The sequence below is a fragment of the Venturia canescens genome, chromosome 8 (genome assembly GCF_019457755.1).
Source record: "Venturia canescens isolate UGA chromosome 8, ASM1945775v1, whole genome shotgun sequence".
Classification (NCBI taxonomy): Eukaryota; Metazoa; Arthropoda; class Insecta; order Hymenoptera; family Ichneumonidae; genus Venturia; species Venturia canescens.
The window spans coordinates 13,456,110-13,476,335 of record NC_057428.1 but is presented as its reverse complement, the minus strand read 5'-3'; the positions used below and the strand labels follow the sequence as shown (position 1 = coordinate 13,476,335).

Here is a 20,226-nt window from a genome sequence, read left to right as displayed (position 1 = left end):
GACATCGTATCCGAGTTGTATTTTGTTGCGTAGTCTCTGGAGCGATGGACATCGCCTCGGTTTTGTTACCAACAATCCTCGGAGGTTTGGAGTAAAAATATTTATTGGATGAGCTGCAGAAAACGATCGACGGAGGTTTTGAAAATTCTCGAAACAAGTGATAAGCAACATGACGGAAAAGTGACCTGATAAAAACGGAATTCTTAACGATGGAATCGAAGCGTGTACGCGCGCCAAACGTGTGTGAGTCGGACCGGCCAACTACGTATCGAAGAATCGCAACACGGTGTAGGGTAACGTTGACACGTCTCGTTTCCGGTGTTTATTGGCCACCGTTAATGTTTTCAAACACACGTACGTAGGCAGTTGAAGAAATATTCATCCGAAGCCCACGTAATAAACGTAACTCGCGTAACATTAGGACATATTGTTGGCAATGGCTTTACACAAAACCAAAAAATCGCTCGATTCGAAACTGATACGTTTGCTGATCACGCGGTCTCCCTTTTTCATCTCTCTCTTTAAATAGTTTGTTTCATTCCAATCTATTACGATAGATTGGATTTCATTGCAATTGTTCTGGCGTTCTCGTTGTTGCGTTTTCTTTCAGTGCTCGTTGGGGTGCCTTTTTTGATCGTGTCGACTTTAAGGTCTCTCTGTATGTTGTTATCAGACGCGTTCGTTATTATGTGCGTAGAATTTTAGATCGCATTCCCTGCAATATTTAAATGTCTGAGTTGCTGCCTGTGTCTTTTTCATCTAACCACAAGAATCCTTGCAAAGAAAAATACTTGTAACTTTCATATTTACAATCGTTCAATATAAAATGGTCAAAAAAATCATCGGTGCTCCTCACCGAATGAAAAATCGGTCGTCGTTCGGTGACGTTCCACAAAGCACGGATAAAAAGGTGGTAAAAAACGAAACGCGTGCGGAGCAGTTGGCGCGTACATGTGCAGATTTAAATGTGTGTAGAAAATCTGTGGCTGCATGAGAGTGGAGGACGCTGGCTGGAATCGAGGGCTGGATTTGGGGGTAAGAGACTATGGGGTTGCAACGCCCCCATGGAGAACCAATCGGAGAACAGAGCTCTGCGTTCACACACCCAATCGCTACCTCGACGTTGTTCGTTTCGGAGCAACGGCGCACTCCACACGTCGCATTATAGCTGGCGTATGCCGCAAATGAAAAAAGTGGATCGGCGACGCTGCCGACGAGCGAGAAGAACAAGAAGAAGAGAGAATGAAATAGTGGAAGAAGACGAAGAAGAGAGTGAGACGGGCACAGAGCTTCGAACTGGTGCTCGCTGCTGATGTTTGCTGCTGTTTCGAGTTTAAGCCTCGCTTGAGCAAAGTTTCTCATTGGTGTCGGTAACTTCGTGACTCGGTCACTCAATGATTGTGCCCCGTACTAATAAGAAGCGTCGCAATCCTTGTAACTTTAAACTCTCCGGTTTAGTGACGTTCAAATAATTATTCATTAATCAGTGCTGCTTTGTGATTTCTTCTTCATTGTCCAGTGATTACAGGAGTTTACAAAATTGTGAGCGTTTAGAATTTATGAGAAACGTTAACTGAAATATTAAAGTTTGTACCGCTGCTTGGATTCGGATAAATAAACATTCGTATTAGTTGAGACGAGTGAGTGACTTTTGCGAAGTTTTCCAGAGATTATTCGCAGCTTTTGTCCTTCGAGTATCGACGAAAACGACTGATCGGTTATTTCTGTTTGAAATTCGACGTTTTCGGATTATTTATTCGTGCTTCATTCGTCATCTCTTCGACAAAAATGAAGAAACACGACGTACGAAGCTACTCGATTGATGAATGAAACGACGTCGACGATTCCGGTGACGATGAAAGTTTATCATTGACGAATGAATGAAACACGATTTTTCGATAAACAGAAACTCCGCTGGGGCAATGTACTAGTGTTACGTGAGAGTCTTGTGCGACTATTCAAACGTGTCGGTATCTCGATGTGCGAATTGACGTGAGGAGCCGTCGCTCGCGGGGTACGTCGAAGGGTCGTGACGATTTTTTCTTTTCTCCCTACGCTCGCATTTCGATGGAATGTTATTTGCCGATAACTCGGTAGCAGAAAAAACGCTTGAGGACAGTTGAAAGTTAACGGGAGTTCCCTTCGATTGTCAAAGGAAAGCAAGGTCGCATGAAACCAACGGAAATCGATCGAAAATTCAATCTCGTTGGAGAATAAAAAGTTAGTTGATGAAATCCTTGATCCTCGAGGATGTCTGACAGTTCGGATCAACTGTCATCGCCGAACACCGAGTGCAACAACGTCTCTCGACAGATGGGTGCTTTACATCGCAACGTCGGTGGATCGACGACATCTTCGACGACCACAAGTCCAAACGCTCCGGTTGGTTACAACAACGGCGGTGGTGCGATCGGTGCAATATCCGGCCTGCCGCTTGGACATCATCAACATCCAACTATCGCGTCAAACGGAAGTCCCCGTTACCCCCAACAACAAGCCTCGGGCTGTTCTAGTTCGGAAAACCCTTTTAACAATGTTGTCATCGCTTCGGATCACTTGTCCATTGGCAATCCCGAAGGTTTCACACCCGAGCAAATATCGTGTATGTGCGAAGCTCTTTATCAGAGCCAGGATATCGAAAAATTAACAAGGTAAATGCTCATCGATCATTCCAAAACTCTTTTCAAACGAAATCATTTCAAACTTTTCGTATTTCAAGCGCATTGACATTATAGTGCTAATTTTAAGGTCGTCAACGTGGCCGAGACCGTTTTTTGGTCTGCCTCACGAGCACCCAAACCAAATGAGAATAAAGAACAATTCGATAACTTTAAAACTACGACAAAAGTCTGATGAATTCTTGTGACTTGAAACGACGATTGGGGTTGAGATTTCTGTGAATAAATTACGAAATAATTGTTAAATAATGCCCTGAGACTCAAAAGATCGTACGTCAAAAAGGTTGGCCAACGACATGGAATTATTTTTTTACAGAAACCTTCATTTTTTTATGCTTCTTCGAGTTGGATAAATGTTCGCATCGTAAAAATTAAATTAAACGTTGAATGTTGACAGGTTTCTCTGGTCTCTGCCGCCCGGCGAACTTTTGCGCGGTGGCGAAAGCGTCCTCATAGCGAGAGCGGCAGTGGCCTTTCATCGAGGTGCTTATCACGAATTATACTCGATCCTCGAGAGTCACCCGTTTTCGCCAAGACGACATTCGGAACTTCAGCAAATTTGGTTCAAGAGTCATTATCGTGAAGCTGAAAAAATCCGTGGCCGGCCTCTCGGCGCGGTCGACAAATACCGATTGAGAAAAAAGTACCCGTTGCCTAAAACGATTTGGGACGGTGAGGAAACTGTTTATTGCTTCAAAGAACGCTCGAGAAATGCTCTCAAAGAGTGCTACTCGCGTAACAGATATCCAACTCTCGACGAGAAAAAAAACCTCGTTAAGAAGACGAGCCTCACCCTCACGCAAGTGTCAAATTGGTTCAAGAACCGACGGCAGCGAGATCGCACACCTCAACTGAGAACGTGAGTCCCAAATCACATTGCAAACTATTTTTTTCCATTTCATTCGACAAACTTTACTAATGTCGTTTCATTTATCGAGGATAAATTTATAAAAAATAAAAATATCGAAGATAAAAAGAAATCGATAATAAAAAAAGAAAAAAAAATCAAAATAAACAAAAATCAAAGAAAATAAGATAAAAGAGGACATAAAAATCAACAAATGTTTCATAATTTCGATATCTTACAATTTTCAATTAATTATAAAATGTTCTCATTAAAATGACATTAACTTGAAAATGACATTACAAGTTCGTCTAAAAATGTTGCAACTCGTCACGCAAGCGGGAGCTAAAGATTCAAAGTGTAAGAAAATGTTGGGCAGGGTCTTGCATAGGAAGGATTTTCGGTCTCATTAACGAGTTTCGATTCAGCACAACGTCAAACTCGAGAATCTCTAGTTTCATGGTCAGATTTCGAGTATCGAACGTTCGACAGCGTAAAAATGTACGTTGTACAAACGAATATAAAAGTAGCCCCTGGATAAGCTCGTGTATTATTAGGGGACTGGGTAATAACGTGAAAAGAGCAAAAGGAAACGAGAGCAGGCATATTAGAGAGTAAAGATGCGGAGCGAGCGGAATAGCTTTTGGTGCGTGTATGGAGGGCACGTGTGCCTACGGGGGGTCTCTCTCTCTTAATTTTTCCTCGGTGCAACAAGTGTTCCTATATGTGCATCAAGACACGTGTGTGTTTGCGGGTATGTCGAGCTCCACTGATCCTTTTCTAGCACTGCGGCCCCGAGCGTCTTCTAGTTTTCCGGAATTCTCGGACATTTGGTCGGCCGAGTGATAAATCATTCGACCACTTTGCTGTCGTGTTGCCGATGAAAAAATTTTCGATTTTTCGGACTCTCGTTCGTGTACGGGGAACCTCTCGACTTGTTTTTTTTTTTTTTTTTTTAGTTTTTCAAATATGGACCCTTGACTATGCTAACTGAACTGAATTTCACAAAACTTCTAATTGCACTGGAATTTTATCGAAATTAAGAGAATTACAGAGTTTAAAAACTTTTCCAAATTATCTTATCGGATCTCGTGAGATTCAATTAATTTTGTATACGAACGCATTCGTAGTGATCGGAAATTTCGAGTTTTTTTCCGCTTTTTTATTGCATTACGAATAGTCGATTCCGAGGGGCGCTCTGAAGAATTTTTCTCCTAACCGAATATCAATACGTAAATGTTTTTGAAGAAACGCACGTTTTAATGGGCCCGGAACCGGGAAGCTTAACGATATTAAATCGTATCATAGTGCGATTGCCACCAACGTAACTCGTTTGTTGTATTAAGTATGTAAATAAACAGATGCGATCGAGCTGATTGTAATATATCCTTATGTTGTGAGCTGTCGTCGCCCACGTTTAGATAATTCCTTCTTTCGCTTCCCGAGATCCGCGGTCCAACACGGTGTATCGCTTCAGCCTCGTAATAATCGTGTTTCTTATTTACAACTGTTGTTTCAAGCACACAACAATAAACGCGGATGGAGAGGGAGAGAGTTTAATAATTCTTTAATGGAACGGGTCGCAACGCCGTTATCTAACACTTCGAGGAACTCTTTCGTATTATTTTCTTTTACAATAGAAATATTAAACACTCTTATATGATTGAATTGATAAAGCACACGATTTTGATGGTTCGAAGGCTTCGATTCTCATTTATTTTACGAAGAAAATTAGCTCTTCGTATGAAGAGCAAACAATGGAAAAGCCTAAGAAAATTCTCATTTGAAAACTCGATCGAATATGCTCACTGACACGAAATTCGAGTTCAGAGTAATTCATTCGGCTCGATAAATTAAAAAATTGATTACCAATTTATAGCAATACACATCAAGGGAGCGAAACAATTGAATTTTTTACATTTCCTTTCATTATGGATGTTTCGTGCACGAACGATGGAAAGGATTTCATATCGTTCGCTAAGCCCCTACATATATGTATACATCTGGGAATAAAAAAAAGAAATTCGTTTGGAAGCGAGTAGCATTGTTATGGCTACGCCGGGGACGCGGTCAGGGCCCCTCCGTCACTTTTGCTGGTTGCTCACTCTCTCGGTTCTCGTAAAAAAAAAAAAAAAAAAAAAAATCGCTTTCGTCAAACGAATCATAACTGTATATACTGAATTCTCGAGTGCCTGGAAGTAATATTTCTTTTCAGTTTGCCTCCTGTTTAAATGGATAAGATTTTACGAACTTCTCGTTCGGGTTGATGCTTTTTATCGTCCTTTGGCAGAATAAAAGTGTTTGGTAAACATTTTTATAATATTTTAATGCGACGGTAGATCTCGCGAGGACTTGATAAAGTGTACGGACGCTTCGACCCAATGGGAAAACGGGGGTGGAGAAAAAATGCGGTATGGGAGACCATTTAGGCAGGATCAATGATACCTGAAAATTAAATGGAAGACGATCGACGGGCGCAAGCGTGCGTGCGAGTATATAGCAATAGAAAATCTCCCAGAACGTATTCTGCTCGCGCACGACCTCGCGAAGGTCCTAGAGGAAAAGGAAACGCGACGCCCCATTACCATTTTATGGTACAGCTTCGGTTACGTATCTCGTTTCACCATTGAGCTGTTCGCACTACCAATAGTTTGGTAACATAAAAGCGGCGAGAGAATGAGCGGGGGAAGAGAGAGGGAGAGAAAGAGATGTGCGGAAAGCCCCCGCCGTCAGGGGGAGGGCAATACCCGCCCGATTTATCTGCACCTATGCTCGTGTTCGTGAATTACATATTTAGGGGTGCCGATAGGTTTTGGAGCTGCGAGAGGGGGAGGGAGGGGGGGGGGGGGTATTTTTTAATAAAGAAAAAACAAAAAAATGATTTTTGTTATATTTGAAATTCGTCTTTCGAATTCATGGACCAATTTAACTTCCATCGAATCGAAATTTTATTGCATTCAGAAGATTTTTTGCATGAAGCTTGATTGGGGTTAAAAAAAAACTTTTGGGTTCGTGGTTTTCGAAATCAGCTTGAAAAGTTGACGTACTGTTGTGACAGAACGAGTAAAAAATGAGTAATTATTTGTTCACCATTATCTGGGGAATGAGTTCAGCGTTGAATGAAAACTCGATTTTTTTACTGAACAATCTGTAATAATCGTGAAAATGATAACTGCGTCGTTTTTTCGTTCGATGCAGCGTCTAGTTTTTTGCTTTTTGAAAGCTCCCGCCCAAAGTATTTTTCCTTCAGTTCGAAGCTTGAAGAAAGGCATGAAGTAGAAAAAAGAAAGAATTGTTTCCAGAACCTTTTGCGTTTACGCTGCGACGTAACCGTAACTTCGGAGCATGACGACCGTAGGCGGAGTTCCAAATGCCCTGCGAGCGTTCATATATATCCGAAGCTCGTTTGTATTTTAACGCAAGAGCCCGATGCGAGAAAGACCTTTTCCTCCTTCTCCCTCAGTCGCCCTGAGACGTCACCGTACATACGTGCACACATGCTGTTTCGAGCGGCGCGAAGCTTGTCGCGCAAACTCCCAAAGAACAATGCCAGCTCGCTCCAAATGACCGTGTGTGCATTTTGCATGTTTTTTCCCCGGCTTTTTTTCATCGCTTTTTCACCCCAGTCATTTTTATAGTTTCTCCGGTTTTCTCCGCGTTCTCGTCTCAGTCCCTGAAAAAAATAATCTTTCTTGGAAAATACTCGGCCACTGTGAGTCGCAGATGGTCCATTTACGTAAACTCATACTTCCATTGTGATTTCACGTTACAATTTGTTGCATGCTCGATCAGTTTTATTGGAATTTTTTATGCAAACGTTCTTTGGCATTAAGGGGGGTCTTGCTTTAAGAAGTCAATAAAATCGATTGTTTCCGGGAATGTTTTTGGGTAGACGGAAATAATTCACCATAGCGAACTTTTCGGTATAGTTTCAAAGATATTTCGACGGTACTAAAACATTTTTTTAATGTGAGGAATACTAATTTGTACATAGTTCATGCGCAAAGTCTGATTATCGAAGTGAACCTATAAAGTTCGCTATCGTGAGTTATTTCCGTCAATCCTAAAAACATTCCCGAAAACAATCGATTTATTTGACTTTCTAAAGCAGGGTCCCCCTTAATACATTAATCGGAATCCAAACATCGAATTTTTTAGACGCGATTAGGAAGTTCGTTGTCACCTCGAATTATTACGTTTGATATTTTTACTGAACAATTTACATTTACCGAAGAATCCACGTTGAAATTGATTATCGACAAAGCTGTTTTACTTGAATGAGAATGAAGCTTTTTCTATGCGAGGAAAATGAAAAATCGGCCGATCTCCTCAGCGATCTCGTTGAATGACCATGTGTCTCTTTCACGTTTGAAAACGCACGTGGAAACTCCACGAGTATTGCATACGCGAGAAATTTCGATGCTTTTGTTTTAAACGGGGCAAAAGTTCGAAGATTTATGCACTGAAGAAAGTCACCATGTCTATGGTCAGTTGAGTAAACGTATGCTCGTGTGAGGAATGGTGGAAAAAGGACAATTTATTGCCTCCCTACGCTCTAGGACCAGTGGAAAGTTTTAACATGTGTGTTACATTCGCAGAAAAAATTCTTCTCGACTCCACTACATTAGAGAAATCATTGACACAAAAAACGTTGATGCATTCATGGAATACTGAAAAATATCGAAGCCACGAAGAATGTAAAATATTTGACGACGAATTTCTCGTTGATTTATATTAGTTTCAAACTTTACTGAAAAAATCGACGACAAAAAGAATTTTTATCATTTGACATCGTTTTTTCTCAGCATTTGCATTACGAAATTGCAATATTTTCGATAGTTTTTTTAACCGACTAATCGAATGAATTCGTATATAGTTAATATCAGTCAGAAATTTTCCAACTGAGTGGAAACGCGCTAAATGGAATGAAAAAGTATGAAATTTGAGGGTTCCGACAAGAATCAACGTTGAATAGTTTTTCCTGATCTTTTGCAGCGATATGGTCTCATTGAACTGTCAAACAACCGGAAATGGAAATCCCAACGGTGGTGTAAGTAACGGTGGAGGTGGACATCAGTCGTTACAGCCTCTCGAATCTGGCAGCCCGAATTTGGCAATGTCACCACTCTCGACAATGGGGATGTCACCGGTTGGCATGAATCCTTGTAGTCCGCTGGGAATGAGTCCAATGGGTTCTCATCACCATGGCTATACAGCTCCGGCGACACCCTCTTCGGTGCACTCTTCACATCCGCACAACGGTGGACTCAGTCCGATGAATGACGTCAAGACTCTCTGTTATGGTCGTGGTATTTACGATTCTGGTAAATATTTTTCAATGCAATCGAAACTAAATGGCATTTCCGACGGAGCAGAATAAAATAACGACCCGGAATTTATGTAATTTTCATTGAAATCGACCATTTTATTGCGAGTGAATGCTCAACGCATTCACGAATTAATTTGACGTTTAAGGTACATACTACTGTACTGCGCGCTAGTCAAATGAGTGCTAAATTCTCAAAACGCTTTCAAACTAAGTTCAACGTACCGATTAAACATCTTATGAACGTGTAAAAATATTAAAAACGACAGTTCTGCAGAACCGTGAACTGATGAATACAAATCTCCACGCTGACACATTTCCACTGACATTTTTCAAAGAATTATCGGTATTTTTGGATCTATTTTATTCCACCACGTCTCATTTCGTTCCTTAACTGATCTTCTAAAAATCCACCATGTAATTTTTTTTTAACTTAATCGTTTCACTGTTGCATATAATTGTTCATTAAGCAAAAAAACTTTTTCATTTATAAAATGAAAAAAAAAAAACTAACAAAATGAGATTTGGTGCAATAAAATCGGTCAAAAAATACAGATAATTCTTTGAAAAATACCAGTGAAAATGGGTCATCTTGGGAATTTGCATTTATCAGTAAATGGTTTTGTAAAACTATTATTTTTAATTTTTTTTCTCGATAATAAAGTATGCTTTAATGCGTATCTACTAACGATACGTTTAATCAGTACGTTAAACTTTGTCTAAAAGAGTTTTTAAAATTTAGCACTCATTTGACTGGCATGCGGTACAGAGGTTACCTCAATTGGATTAATTTGACGTTCCGTTGAACTTTGAGATCATTATTTCTTCGTTGTTTTTTTCAGGCAAAGACATAGAACAGAGTTCAATGTATTATTCGAGTCATTCGAGCATGCATCAGTACTACCAGCCGAGTCATCATCATCAAATGATGAGTACCCACCATCACCACCACCACCATCACCAACAGGGCATGCCGACCGGTTACGAGATCATGTTATCACCGCCTCAACATTCCATGTGACCCATGGATTGTGAGATATCTGACAGGGAGGATCAGTCGCATCATGGGCAGGGATGCGACGACGTGATTGCTCGAATCCATGCTTACGGATGAATGGCAAAAAGCAAATGAGCTAGAAACTAAGAGAAACAAAATCCCAAGTGAATTTTACAACAGTACGGTACAGTGCTCGACGACATTTCGTAATACGAACGGTTCGAAATAGCGTTTTCCTTGAATCAGAGTCTTATGGAAAAGAAAAAAAAAAGAAAAAATAAAAAAAAAAACAAAATTATATAGCAATGCCGGGAATAAAATGTCGCCACGCGATGACGAGTAGAATAATGTGAATTTCGGTCGAAGAACTCTCATTTTTTTCTCACCAATCGAAAGACGAAAGTAGGTGTGAACGGCATAATAAAAACCGTGTGTGCGTGTACTCGAGAGAGAGAAAAAGATGGAGAATTGGATCCGTTCTATAAGGACGCGAGGCCGGATGAAAAATAGTGGGGGCAAAAGGTGTGTTCCACATAGAGACTGGGAGGAGTTGAAAACTGGTTCCTTTTTTATTTCTCTCCTGCGGTACGAGCTGCTCCTGCAACCGGTATAATGCATTCTGGATCGAAAAATGGCCGACCGGAAAGCGGGGCTTGGTTCGATCCATTGCAGCGCGTTTTTTATTCTTTTGTTTGTCCGGAGAGGCGACGATTCGTGTCGATCTTGAAAAAAAAAAAACTATTTCGGGGCTCCAGAATTACGACGAATTTTCTATTCACGAAACTTTCGATTTTTCTTGTCGAATCAATACGACGAAGAATCAAAGTATCTCATGGATAACGTTTATAACATCATTCGTTTTCATTGAGTCAACGAAAAAATCCGAAGTAATTATAAATCAAACGTATATTTACCAAATATCCGAAATTTTTATCGAAATAATTAAGTAGCACAAACAATATCAGAAAAAAAGTTTTAATTATCAGAGTACAGAACTTAAGACGAAAAAAATCATTCTTTTCGTTTATCCTAATTAAGTGTAAATAGATCAGAATTATTGATATATATACATATTATATATATCTTAAAGCATATTAGAACGATGATGGTGTATGTAATGTATATATAACGTGGAAATAAAAAAAATTAACAACAAAAACGAGGATGTATTATCACGAGACCATATTGCTTTTGAATAAATGAATCTGAATCAAAACCACATTTTGAATTTTCCTTTTTTTCCTAGCTCGAAATTATTCCTTTTTCGGTCCTCGTTGTGGGTGGAAACCACTAATTCTGATCAGTTATTCTTTTGGTGTAGGATAATTGTTAATGTTAATTTTACTGTTAATTGTTAATGTTAATGTTAATAATTGTTAATGTTGCGGTAATGTTCATCGTGATTGTGTTACGAACTTGTGACTTATCTTGCGAACTTGGAACGAATTCTTTGTTAGCAGTTGTCGGTAACTTAGAGTCCAAAAACATCATGAAATGGTTTGGCAACTTTGGTAAATTACCGACGATCGATAAAGTAAGAACTCGAATGATTTCAGACGACGCTTCTTCTTGTAACGCTCTTTAATGTTAATTTTCGTTCTCATTTATCAACTGGTCTCTATTCCAATCCGACACTTGCAATCAAGTCTTGAAAGAGCCTTGGTAGCTTGTCAAATAAATGCAGAAGTTGCCAAGCACGTCGGATTACGAACAAAAAACATTACAAAATTCCAGAAAAAGCCAGATATACGGAATACTTTTTCTAATTTTCATGTACAATCTGCTTTATTATAGGACTTGATGATGCTTAATGATCTGAAAAATATCGTTCGGCTGAATGACGTTTGAATGTAAAAGGATCTATTAACAGGAATAAACGTTTCTCTGTCGTGTTTCCATGTTATTATACATAGTGCCCTTTAAATTATTAATTGTATATCAGTAATTAATTCAAGTCATTCGTCAATGTAATTGGCGGATTAGGAACAATTTTTGAAATATTGTCTCGATGTAAGCTGAACTAAGTTTGGATTCAGGAAGATCATGCGTTACTTGTAATTCAAAAAAGCAACTGAACTTTTTTGTTCTTTTCATGATCAAAGAAACGAATAAAATTTATTCTCGCAATTATTAAAACTATGTGCATCTCATTCGTTGAGATTGATAAATTTTTAATATAATGATAGCGGTTAAAGTACTTTCGGAGTAAAATCGTTAAGCAAAATGTGATAGCAGCCATTTTCTAATTATATGGGCATGCATGTCTATATTTTGAACTAGCTGGCTCATGGTGCTGTCAAACCTTCCACCGTTTATGTCATTATTACTCGTTAACTTCGAATAAGTGTTTTTCATGTCGTTGAAGTTTCCTACGTTGGACTTCAACGAAATCGAAAAAAAAAATTCGATTCATATCTTTTTTATTGTACGGAGCGCTTTGAGAGGTCAAAAAAATAAGACGTACCAAATATTGTAGAAAAATTCGTTCCGGAATACCCCCATCTCGGGGGTTGAAGTTTTCGACCTACAGCTGACTCAAGAGGGAAGTATGTGACCTATAAATCACTTCGTGAGGTCAAAAAAGGAAGACGTGCCAAGTTTAGTCGAAAAATTCGTGCCATCAAGAGAGTTGAATTTTTCGAAAATTTCGTATAATTTTTCCTATCGGCATTCATATCTTTTTTATATCATGAATCACTTCGTGAGGTCAAAAAAAAGACGTGCCAAATTTGGTCGAAGTATTCATTCCGGAATATTCCCGTCATAAGGGTACAATTGTCGACAAAGCCGTCCCGAAGCAGAATTTTGAGACAAGTGATCATTCTTATTTTTTTTTCTATTCACGATTTGCTTCTCGAGGCAGAAACAGAGAGACTTGCCACGATTTATCGGAAAATTCGCTTCAGAACATGTCCGTGGGTGTTTTTTTAACCCATTGACGCCCGAGCGTCCCGTTTTTTTACCAAACTTTCAACGCGATTATTTTTTGTGTTATAGCGGTTGAAAAAATTTTGTTTTCGGGTATATCGACGTAGATATTTATGCTCTTACAGAATATTAGCTCAAAATTCCGATTAAACATTAAGAAAAAAAAATATGGCCGATTCAAACGTGAAAAACGTGGTCATTAGACTTTTGTCTCATTCGACTCAGAATCGCGTGAAACATGTTTCAAACGCATCATGAGAAGTCATTTTTTCAGTATTTGCGATTATCGAAAAATTTCTAAATTTTTGAACCTTGGAATTTTTTCATAGCCTTAGAAATTTTTTTTTCGGTCATAACAACTTTGTCTCATTCGACTCAGAATCGCGTGAAACATGTTTCGAACCCATCGTTGGAAGTCATTTTTTCGATTTTTGCGATTATCGAAAATTATCAAAATTTTCGAACCTTGGAACTTTTCGAAGTCTATAGCCTTCGAAAATTTTTTTTTTTTTCGGTCATTACAACTTTGTCTCATTCGACTCAGAATAGCGTGAAACATGTTTCGAACCCATCGCTGGAAGTCATTTTTTCGATTTTTGCGATTATCGAAAATTATCAAAATTTTCGAACCTTGGAACTTTTCGAAGTCTATAGCCTTCGAAAATTTTTTTTTTTTTTCGGTCATTACAACTTTGTCTCATTCGACTCAGAATCGCATGAAACCTGTTTCGAACGCATCGTTGGAAGTCATTTTTTAGATTTTTTAAATTAAAAAAATTTTCAAACATTGGAATTTTTTCGAAGTCTATTGCCTTTGAATTTTTTTTTTCAGTCATAACAACTTTGTCTCATTCGACTCAGAATCGCGTGAAACATGTTTTGAACCCATCGTTGGAAGTCATTTTTTCGATTTTTGCGATTATCGAAAATTATCAAAATTTTCGAACCTTGGAACTTTTCGAAGTCTATAGCCTTCGAAAATTTTTTTTTTTTTTCGGTCATTACAACTTTGTCTCATTCGACTCAGAATCGCATGAAACCTGTTTCGAACGCATCGTTGGAAGTCATTTTTTAGATTTTTTAAATTAAAAAAATTTTCAAACATTGGAATTTTTTCGAAGTCTATTGCCTTTGAATTTTTTTTTTCGTTCATAACTTTGTCTCATTCGACTCAGAATCGCATGAAACATGTTTCGAACGCATCGCTGGAAGTCATTTTTTCGATTTTTGCGATTATCGAAAATTATCAAAATTTTCGAACCTTGGAACTTTTCGAAGTCTATAGCCTTCGAAAATTTTTTTTTTTTTCGGTCATTACAACTTTGTCTCATTCGACTCAGAATCGCATGAAATATGTTTCGAACGCATCGTTGGAAGTCATTTTTTAGATTTTTTAAATTAAACAAATTTTCAAACATTGGAATTTTTTCGAAGTCTATTGCCTTCGAATTTTTTTTTTTCGGTCAATACAACTTTGCTTCATTCGCCTCAAAATCGCGTGAAACATGTTTCGAACCCATCGTTGAACGTCATTTTTTTGATTTTTGAAATTTTCGAAAATTTTCGAACCTTGGAACTTTTCGAAGTCTATTGCCTTCTATTCCCAAGTCATCTTCACCGGTAACAAGGTTTTCTCAAGACATCATTGATATCTAAAAATATTCTATTTTTTCTTTTCGTTTTTGACTCTTTAAAGTTGGGAGTAGCCTATTTCAATAAATCCAAATTCATCGTTCAACTCTTAAAGTTGGAATTTTCGATTTTCATTAGATTCACGTGAACTTCCTTAACGTTGATGAACACTGATATGTAACGGTCGTAGCACGATATATACATATATATATCGAGTCCTAGCTAAATTTTCGGAATTTTGAGCTTTCTGGTTATTTTAAGTTCGGAATTTTAAACCGACTCTCATCGATAGAACATCACTCACCATAACAGAATATATAGTTTCGCGATGAAAAAAACTGCTCCAGTCGTTTTTCGGAAAAGTTCTTAAATTGCATAATTACCGGAATGAGTAGAGGCACAACCATCAAAATATTAATAAACACACTCCTATTTAGTCCCATGCCTCTAAGGGCTTCTCATTTTGGCATTAATTTTATAGCATTTCAACACTCCTACGGAATGCAGCTTTAATTGAGTTTTGAACTTTTTTGCAAAAGCCGAGAGAAGTCGGAGTAATTAAACTACGATTAAACATAATTAAATGAAGATTTCTCAGCTCCGTTGGAAAGGTTTCGTCTTAATTCGGAGATATAATTTGAAGCTCGTGTGAGAATTACGGAGCCCATGTGAGTCTGACATTCGAAGCCCTTTGTCAGTATATACACGAACCAAAATGAGCAGACAGAAGAAACTTCTCGCTTCTAACAAAAACTCATTCTCTGTGTCCAAACTTTTCCAACGTTTCTCTTTGACTCGAAATTTATGCACGAAACGCAGCTCTTTTTGGAAAAAACGTGACTCTTGAAACTCGACGAACTTTTTTGCCCTTCAACTGAATTTTTTTCACTGAAAAAAAAAATTACGATTGAGTTCTGAAAACCAAGCGTGCAAGGTCACCTTTTAATGGTAAAAATGAGAAAAAAAATAAGCACCTTCCGATAAGACAGTCGAGTTTCAACAATATATTTTATTTACTCTTCTTTTATTTGACATACAAGAGCTAATTGTAAACACGACTTAATTAATTATAATATTTATATCATATATCGTTTTTATTTCAAATCTAAATTACGTTACACTGATATGGATTTACTTTTTGTGTCTTCCTTTTAATTCTTGTTACTTGACATTGTTTGGTTGTTTTTATTGTGTTCTTTGTAGCACAACTCCAATATGCAAGTGTGATCGATATATTCGATCAATTTATGAATTTACAAGGTGGCTTTAACGGGGAAGACACCATCGTCGAAAAAGGTATTAAAAATAACAAAAAAATTCACAGCAAAACGTCCCATGGATGAACTCGTTATTAAAAATTTTTACGGTGCTTAAAAAAATCAATGGCAATAATCGTTTAAATTTCTTTCAGAGTCTCTGACTGCAATTGTTTATCAATTAAATTAGCCCTGTAATATTTTCGACGATAGGGACTGTACATCAATTCCTCGTCAAAAGAATTTTCGTTTGTCCTTATTAATAAGCAAAGTTTTTTTTTTTTAAATAGAACGAATTCCGAAATATTTTGTTGGATATGTTAAATCACTAGTTTTTATCATTAAACTTATCGCTAATGCCGTTATCCCGTGTGAAGGCTTTTACTCGCAATTCTTTCGGAAATATTTACTAGCGAATGATAAAACTGCGAAACTTTGACCGCATGTTTATTCACATCTTGAGCGAACTTGTTAGCAAACAAAATGTTAATGAATGTGTTGTAAAAATTTCGCTGTAGCTTTCCCTAAAAAATTCCAAAAAAGCCTTCACGCGAAATCATCACCTTAATATTATTATCATTATTTTATCATTAATATTATTAATAACATTAGTATTAATATTTAAGGGTTTATATTCAAGCAACTAAGTTGCGTCAATGACATTCACAAATCTGGACTGCATCGCCCTTCTTTTACACATCCACTACTCCGAATCGTAATAAATATTGTCTCCAAGGTACACACGTACGAAACTTTAATCCTATTCTTTATTGACAAACAATATTCATGTTTATAATGTATATCGATCATTCCGCGTCGAATCGAGTAAACTACGATTCTCAATTCTTCGGTTTAACACTCTGTTTTTTCTTCGCTGATGCTATTGTTTAATTATGAGATTAATTTTTTAATGTTTTCATTTATCCGAATATGAATAATTCAAAGTCACTGTTCGATTGAAAAATGTTGCTTTTCGAATTCAATTATGTAATTACTGGTCCATTTTTATTGCGGCGAATTTTTTTCACAACATAGAATCGACGGTTGAAGTAATAAAAATCAGAGTTTAGTCGATTTTTGAGTTGGAATGAGCTTGACTTGGCCCAAGTGCGACGAGGTTTCTGGAACGAGGGTCGATCGGCACAGTTCACGATCCTCGACTGATATGCGACAGCTTTTGATCAACACGTTTTTCCAGTCAAAAAATTACGATCCTGAGACCAGTAAACAGCATATTTTCGTATTCCGTAATCGTCACACGACGATTCCCATTAAAAATCCTAAAAGAGATCGCTTCAGAAATTTATAAGATTCAATATTGCCAAAATGAGAAATCGAGTTAATGCAAATACGTTAAAACCGATTTATCAGTTTATATACAAAAATAAGAACAACAGCATTTTTTGTTAAATAAAAAAATATCGGGATTTTAGTACCCAATGAATTTTCGTTTTCTTCCAGACTTCTCGTCATTCAATTCAAAACTCTGTAGCACTGTGCCACTGTGCTGCGTGATTTATAAGGATTATACGTAATGCGATGATGCGCGTACAAGAAAATTACGAAAAATTGTGGGTCTATTTCTAGAAAAAGTGAAACCTCACCATCGTGTTTACATGAATCTGTGTTATTCCGCGTCTTAAAAACTACATCCATTGTATACGTTAGTATTATAATTACGTTGATTATTGTTGTTACAGTTATTACTAGTTTTTTTCATATTATTAATAATATTATTGTTGTTATTTAATTATTATAACATTACGTGGTGCGTTAACACTCCCGGAATAATCTAGTACGAGCTAGAATCCTCCGTTGTGATCGAGGTATCACGTTTGAAAAAATATATATCAATTAAAAACGAAACGATCACCCGCGCGTCTACATAATTATGAGTGGATATGTGGAAATCGTTTCTCTCTCTTCGCCTCCCCTTTTCGCTCGCCCATTTCAAACACGAAAAAAACATATCACTTTCGAAAATTCTAACTTGGATAAATTAATAGAAAATATATTTTGACAAAATCGTTACGTTAATATATAAATAAAAATCGTCAAATCAATTTATGTCGATGATAAATAATTTTTTTATTTTGTTTAATATTATAATCATATTTATATATATGTATAGTAGATTTTTTTCAAATATTAAAGCAGATAGATTCTTAAATTAAACAGAGGCAGAACGTTATGTAGGAACAGTCTAATAACACAGCTATTTATCATTCATCAAAGAAATTCAACAAAATTCTCGACGAAAAACACTGTTGCGCGCATCGTGTCATTAACCTAATTGCCACGAATGTTTTTTACGATTTTTACAGATTTTCATACGCTCAACTGAAAAGCAGAAAATTTCAAGAGTTTCACTCCTTTTCATTACTATGACTTTTGTTTTTTTTTTTTCAGGCCAATCAATAGAAAAATGTTACTTATCACAAAATCACGAGAATCATAATTTTAAATTGCATTCTGAGTTACCGGAATCATGAATTGAAATTACTTTTGGAAAAATTATTGTTCTTATTACGAACTCAAAAAACATGGTTCAAATCGAAAAACTTAAAAAACTCTTCGTGGTAAATGGCTCAATTGCACAATAATACGTTAACCAAAAATTGTTGATTCCAGCGCTAGTGCACATGGTCATCGTTTCTCACTAGATATATGTTTTGTATATATGAGGATGACGTTTGACCGAGAATGCCTAACATACATCACATTGTCGACATTGGTTTTTCTTTTCACGTGAAAAATAATCTACAATCCAAATTTGCAACATAAATCTCATGGTATTTGCGTATCTCGAATCTCACAAAAATGAACGAGATTTGTTCCTCGAATCGTCGACAACGAAAGCAAAATTTTTATTATAACTTTGCAGGCGTAAAACTCGTAATTAATTTAACAAAAGTAAACAAAAGAATACAAGTCAAATCATCAATGGATGGTGGAATCATTGATTTATGAAAAAATCGAATTTCACATCATTTTCGTGATATTAATACTTGTAAATTATACTGTCAGGTATGCGAGCACACTCCCAATGAAAAAATAATTCTGAAGCATTATTATTTGGGCAAAATGATTATTTCGATAATCCTTTTGTAAGAAATTTTTTCCAACCAAAAAAACATTTTTTTCCATTTATTTCGTAAGAAAATGATTTTCGACTCGAATTTTCGTCAGCATCTTCGAGTATAAATAAATTAAGTGTGTGAAATTTCGATAAATCGATCAAAATCTCACGATATACACAACCTCACTTACAATCGTCTTATTTACATTTTGTTATATCATTACATATGTATATGTATTTTTTATATTTATTATTTATATATTTATAAGTATTTTTTTATCGTCGTCGTTATCGGTTTTCCCTCTGCATCTCAATGTTTACATTTTACCATTAATTAATAAATATAGTTGAGGAAGATATATTCGAGGTAAGTTAATACAGAAAAAAGTGTACACAAGTTCAGTATTGTTGTGTTAGTTCATGAAATGGCCACTTTTTCTTTCATCAATCAAAACAATATTCACTCTTTTCAGTTATCTTTGTTGTTTTAATTTATTTTTTTACGTTTCCCTCAACAGTTATCATATCTGCACCAGTTGATTTTTCACGTCACAAATTATTTATTTTTCGAGGTGAACGCGTGCGAATACGAACACTGGAAACACTTTCATCGAATCATTTCTGTTGAATAAATAATATTGGATAATAAATATATCAAACACAGTTTCAGAGTTCGATTCCTTTAGCCCGTGTGTATGCATGATAGGCGATCATCTGTATCGATATGAAGTTTCCATAAAAAAGTAGCAAGGATCTCTCAATTGATAAATTCTTTCAACTTTCATGAATTTGAGGAAAAAATGTTTCAATACTGATGGAATGAAAATAATTTTACAAAATCGATAAATAAACAAGGAGATAAATACACGCGAGATGATTCGACGCTCGAAACTTCCAGTTCTGTTTTCAATAATAAAAAAAAGGAAACAACACGTTTCCATAAATCACTACATTTTGTCTAATTCTTACATCAAACAAAATAAAATAAACTTGGATTTGCAATAAAAATGAATTCCGTTTAGAGGGGAACAACTTTTTCATTTCTGTGATTGGGCATTTCATACGCTGGCACACATTTATAATATTGCGTTGGATACGTGGAATAGAGTGACGCTTTTTGTGAAAGTCGACCACGAAATCTTCCTCTTAAAACGTAGAATATTAGCATTATACAGATGAGAGCAAGAGTTGATATGAGAATTATTGGCACCGTTCCCCAACCTCTTGGTATATGCTGCACTGTTCCATTTCTGTCCGGATGCTGGAGGCAAAAAGTTCAATTTGATTGAATCATGAATATTGAATGGCTAAATGAAAATTGAATTGAAAAAAGAGGTGAAAATTCGATATAACTTATTGCCATTTTTTTGACAGAAAAGTTCTATAAACATAAGCTGTCAGTAAGCTCATTATTCATTGAAACACAATTAACGATTAAATTTTTAGAAAGAAAGAAAAAATTGATAAAAAAGAAAAATTATTTTTT

At 36.6% G+C, this 20,226-nt stretch overlaps 2 protein-coding genes across 4 annotated transcripts in view; one reads left to right on the top strand and one right to left on the bottom strand.

Moving 5' to 3' along the window:
- Positions 1-1,193: 1,193 nt before the first annotated feature.
- LOC122414437 (homeobox protein SIX2-like) lies at positions 1,194-11,222 on the top strand. Its single transcript, XM_043425710.1, has 4 exons — positions 1,194-2,651; positions 3,076-3,537; positions 8,518-8,846; positions 9,691-11,222. Exons 1-4 carry the CDS (start codon positions 2,251-2,253, stop codon positions 9,867-9,869), a joined length of 1,371 nt encoding a protein of 456 aa, XP_043281645.1. The 5' UTR covers positions 1,194-2,250; the 3' UTR covers positions 9,870-11,222.
- Positions 11,223-15,394: 4,172 nt separating this feature from the next.
- LOC122414470 (kielin/chordin-like protein) overlaps positions 15,395-20,226 on the bottom strand; it is a 207,435-nt gene continuing 202,603 nt past the window's right edge. For all 3 annotated transcript variants that reach the window (XM_043425765.1, XM_043425763.1, XM_043425764.1), the window contains one exon: positions 15,395-20,001. In XM_043425765.1, the coding sequence (XP_043281700.1) occupies positions 19,759-20,001 (243 nt within the window). In that variant the 3' untranslated portion in view covers positions 15,395-19,758. The remainder of the gene's footprint in view (positions 20,002-20,226) is intronic.

Coding starts and splice junctions, on each gene's coding strand:
- LOC122414437 (XM_043425710.1), top strand. CDS start 2,251: ATGTCTGACAGTTCGGATCAACTGTCATCGCCGAACACCGAGTGCAAC. Junction 2,652..3,075: donor GATATCGAAAAATTAACAAG/GTAAATGCTCAT, acceptor GAATGTTGACAG/GTTTCTCTGGTCTCTGCCGC. Junction 8,847..9,690: donor TCGTGGTATTTACGATTCTG/GTAAATATTTTT, acceptor TGTTTTTTTCAG/GCAAAGACATAGAACAGAGT.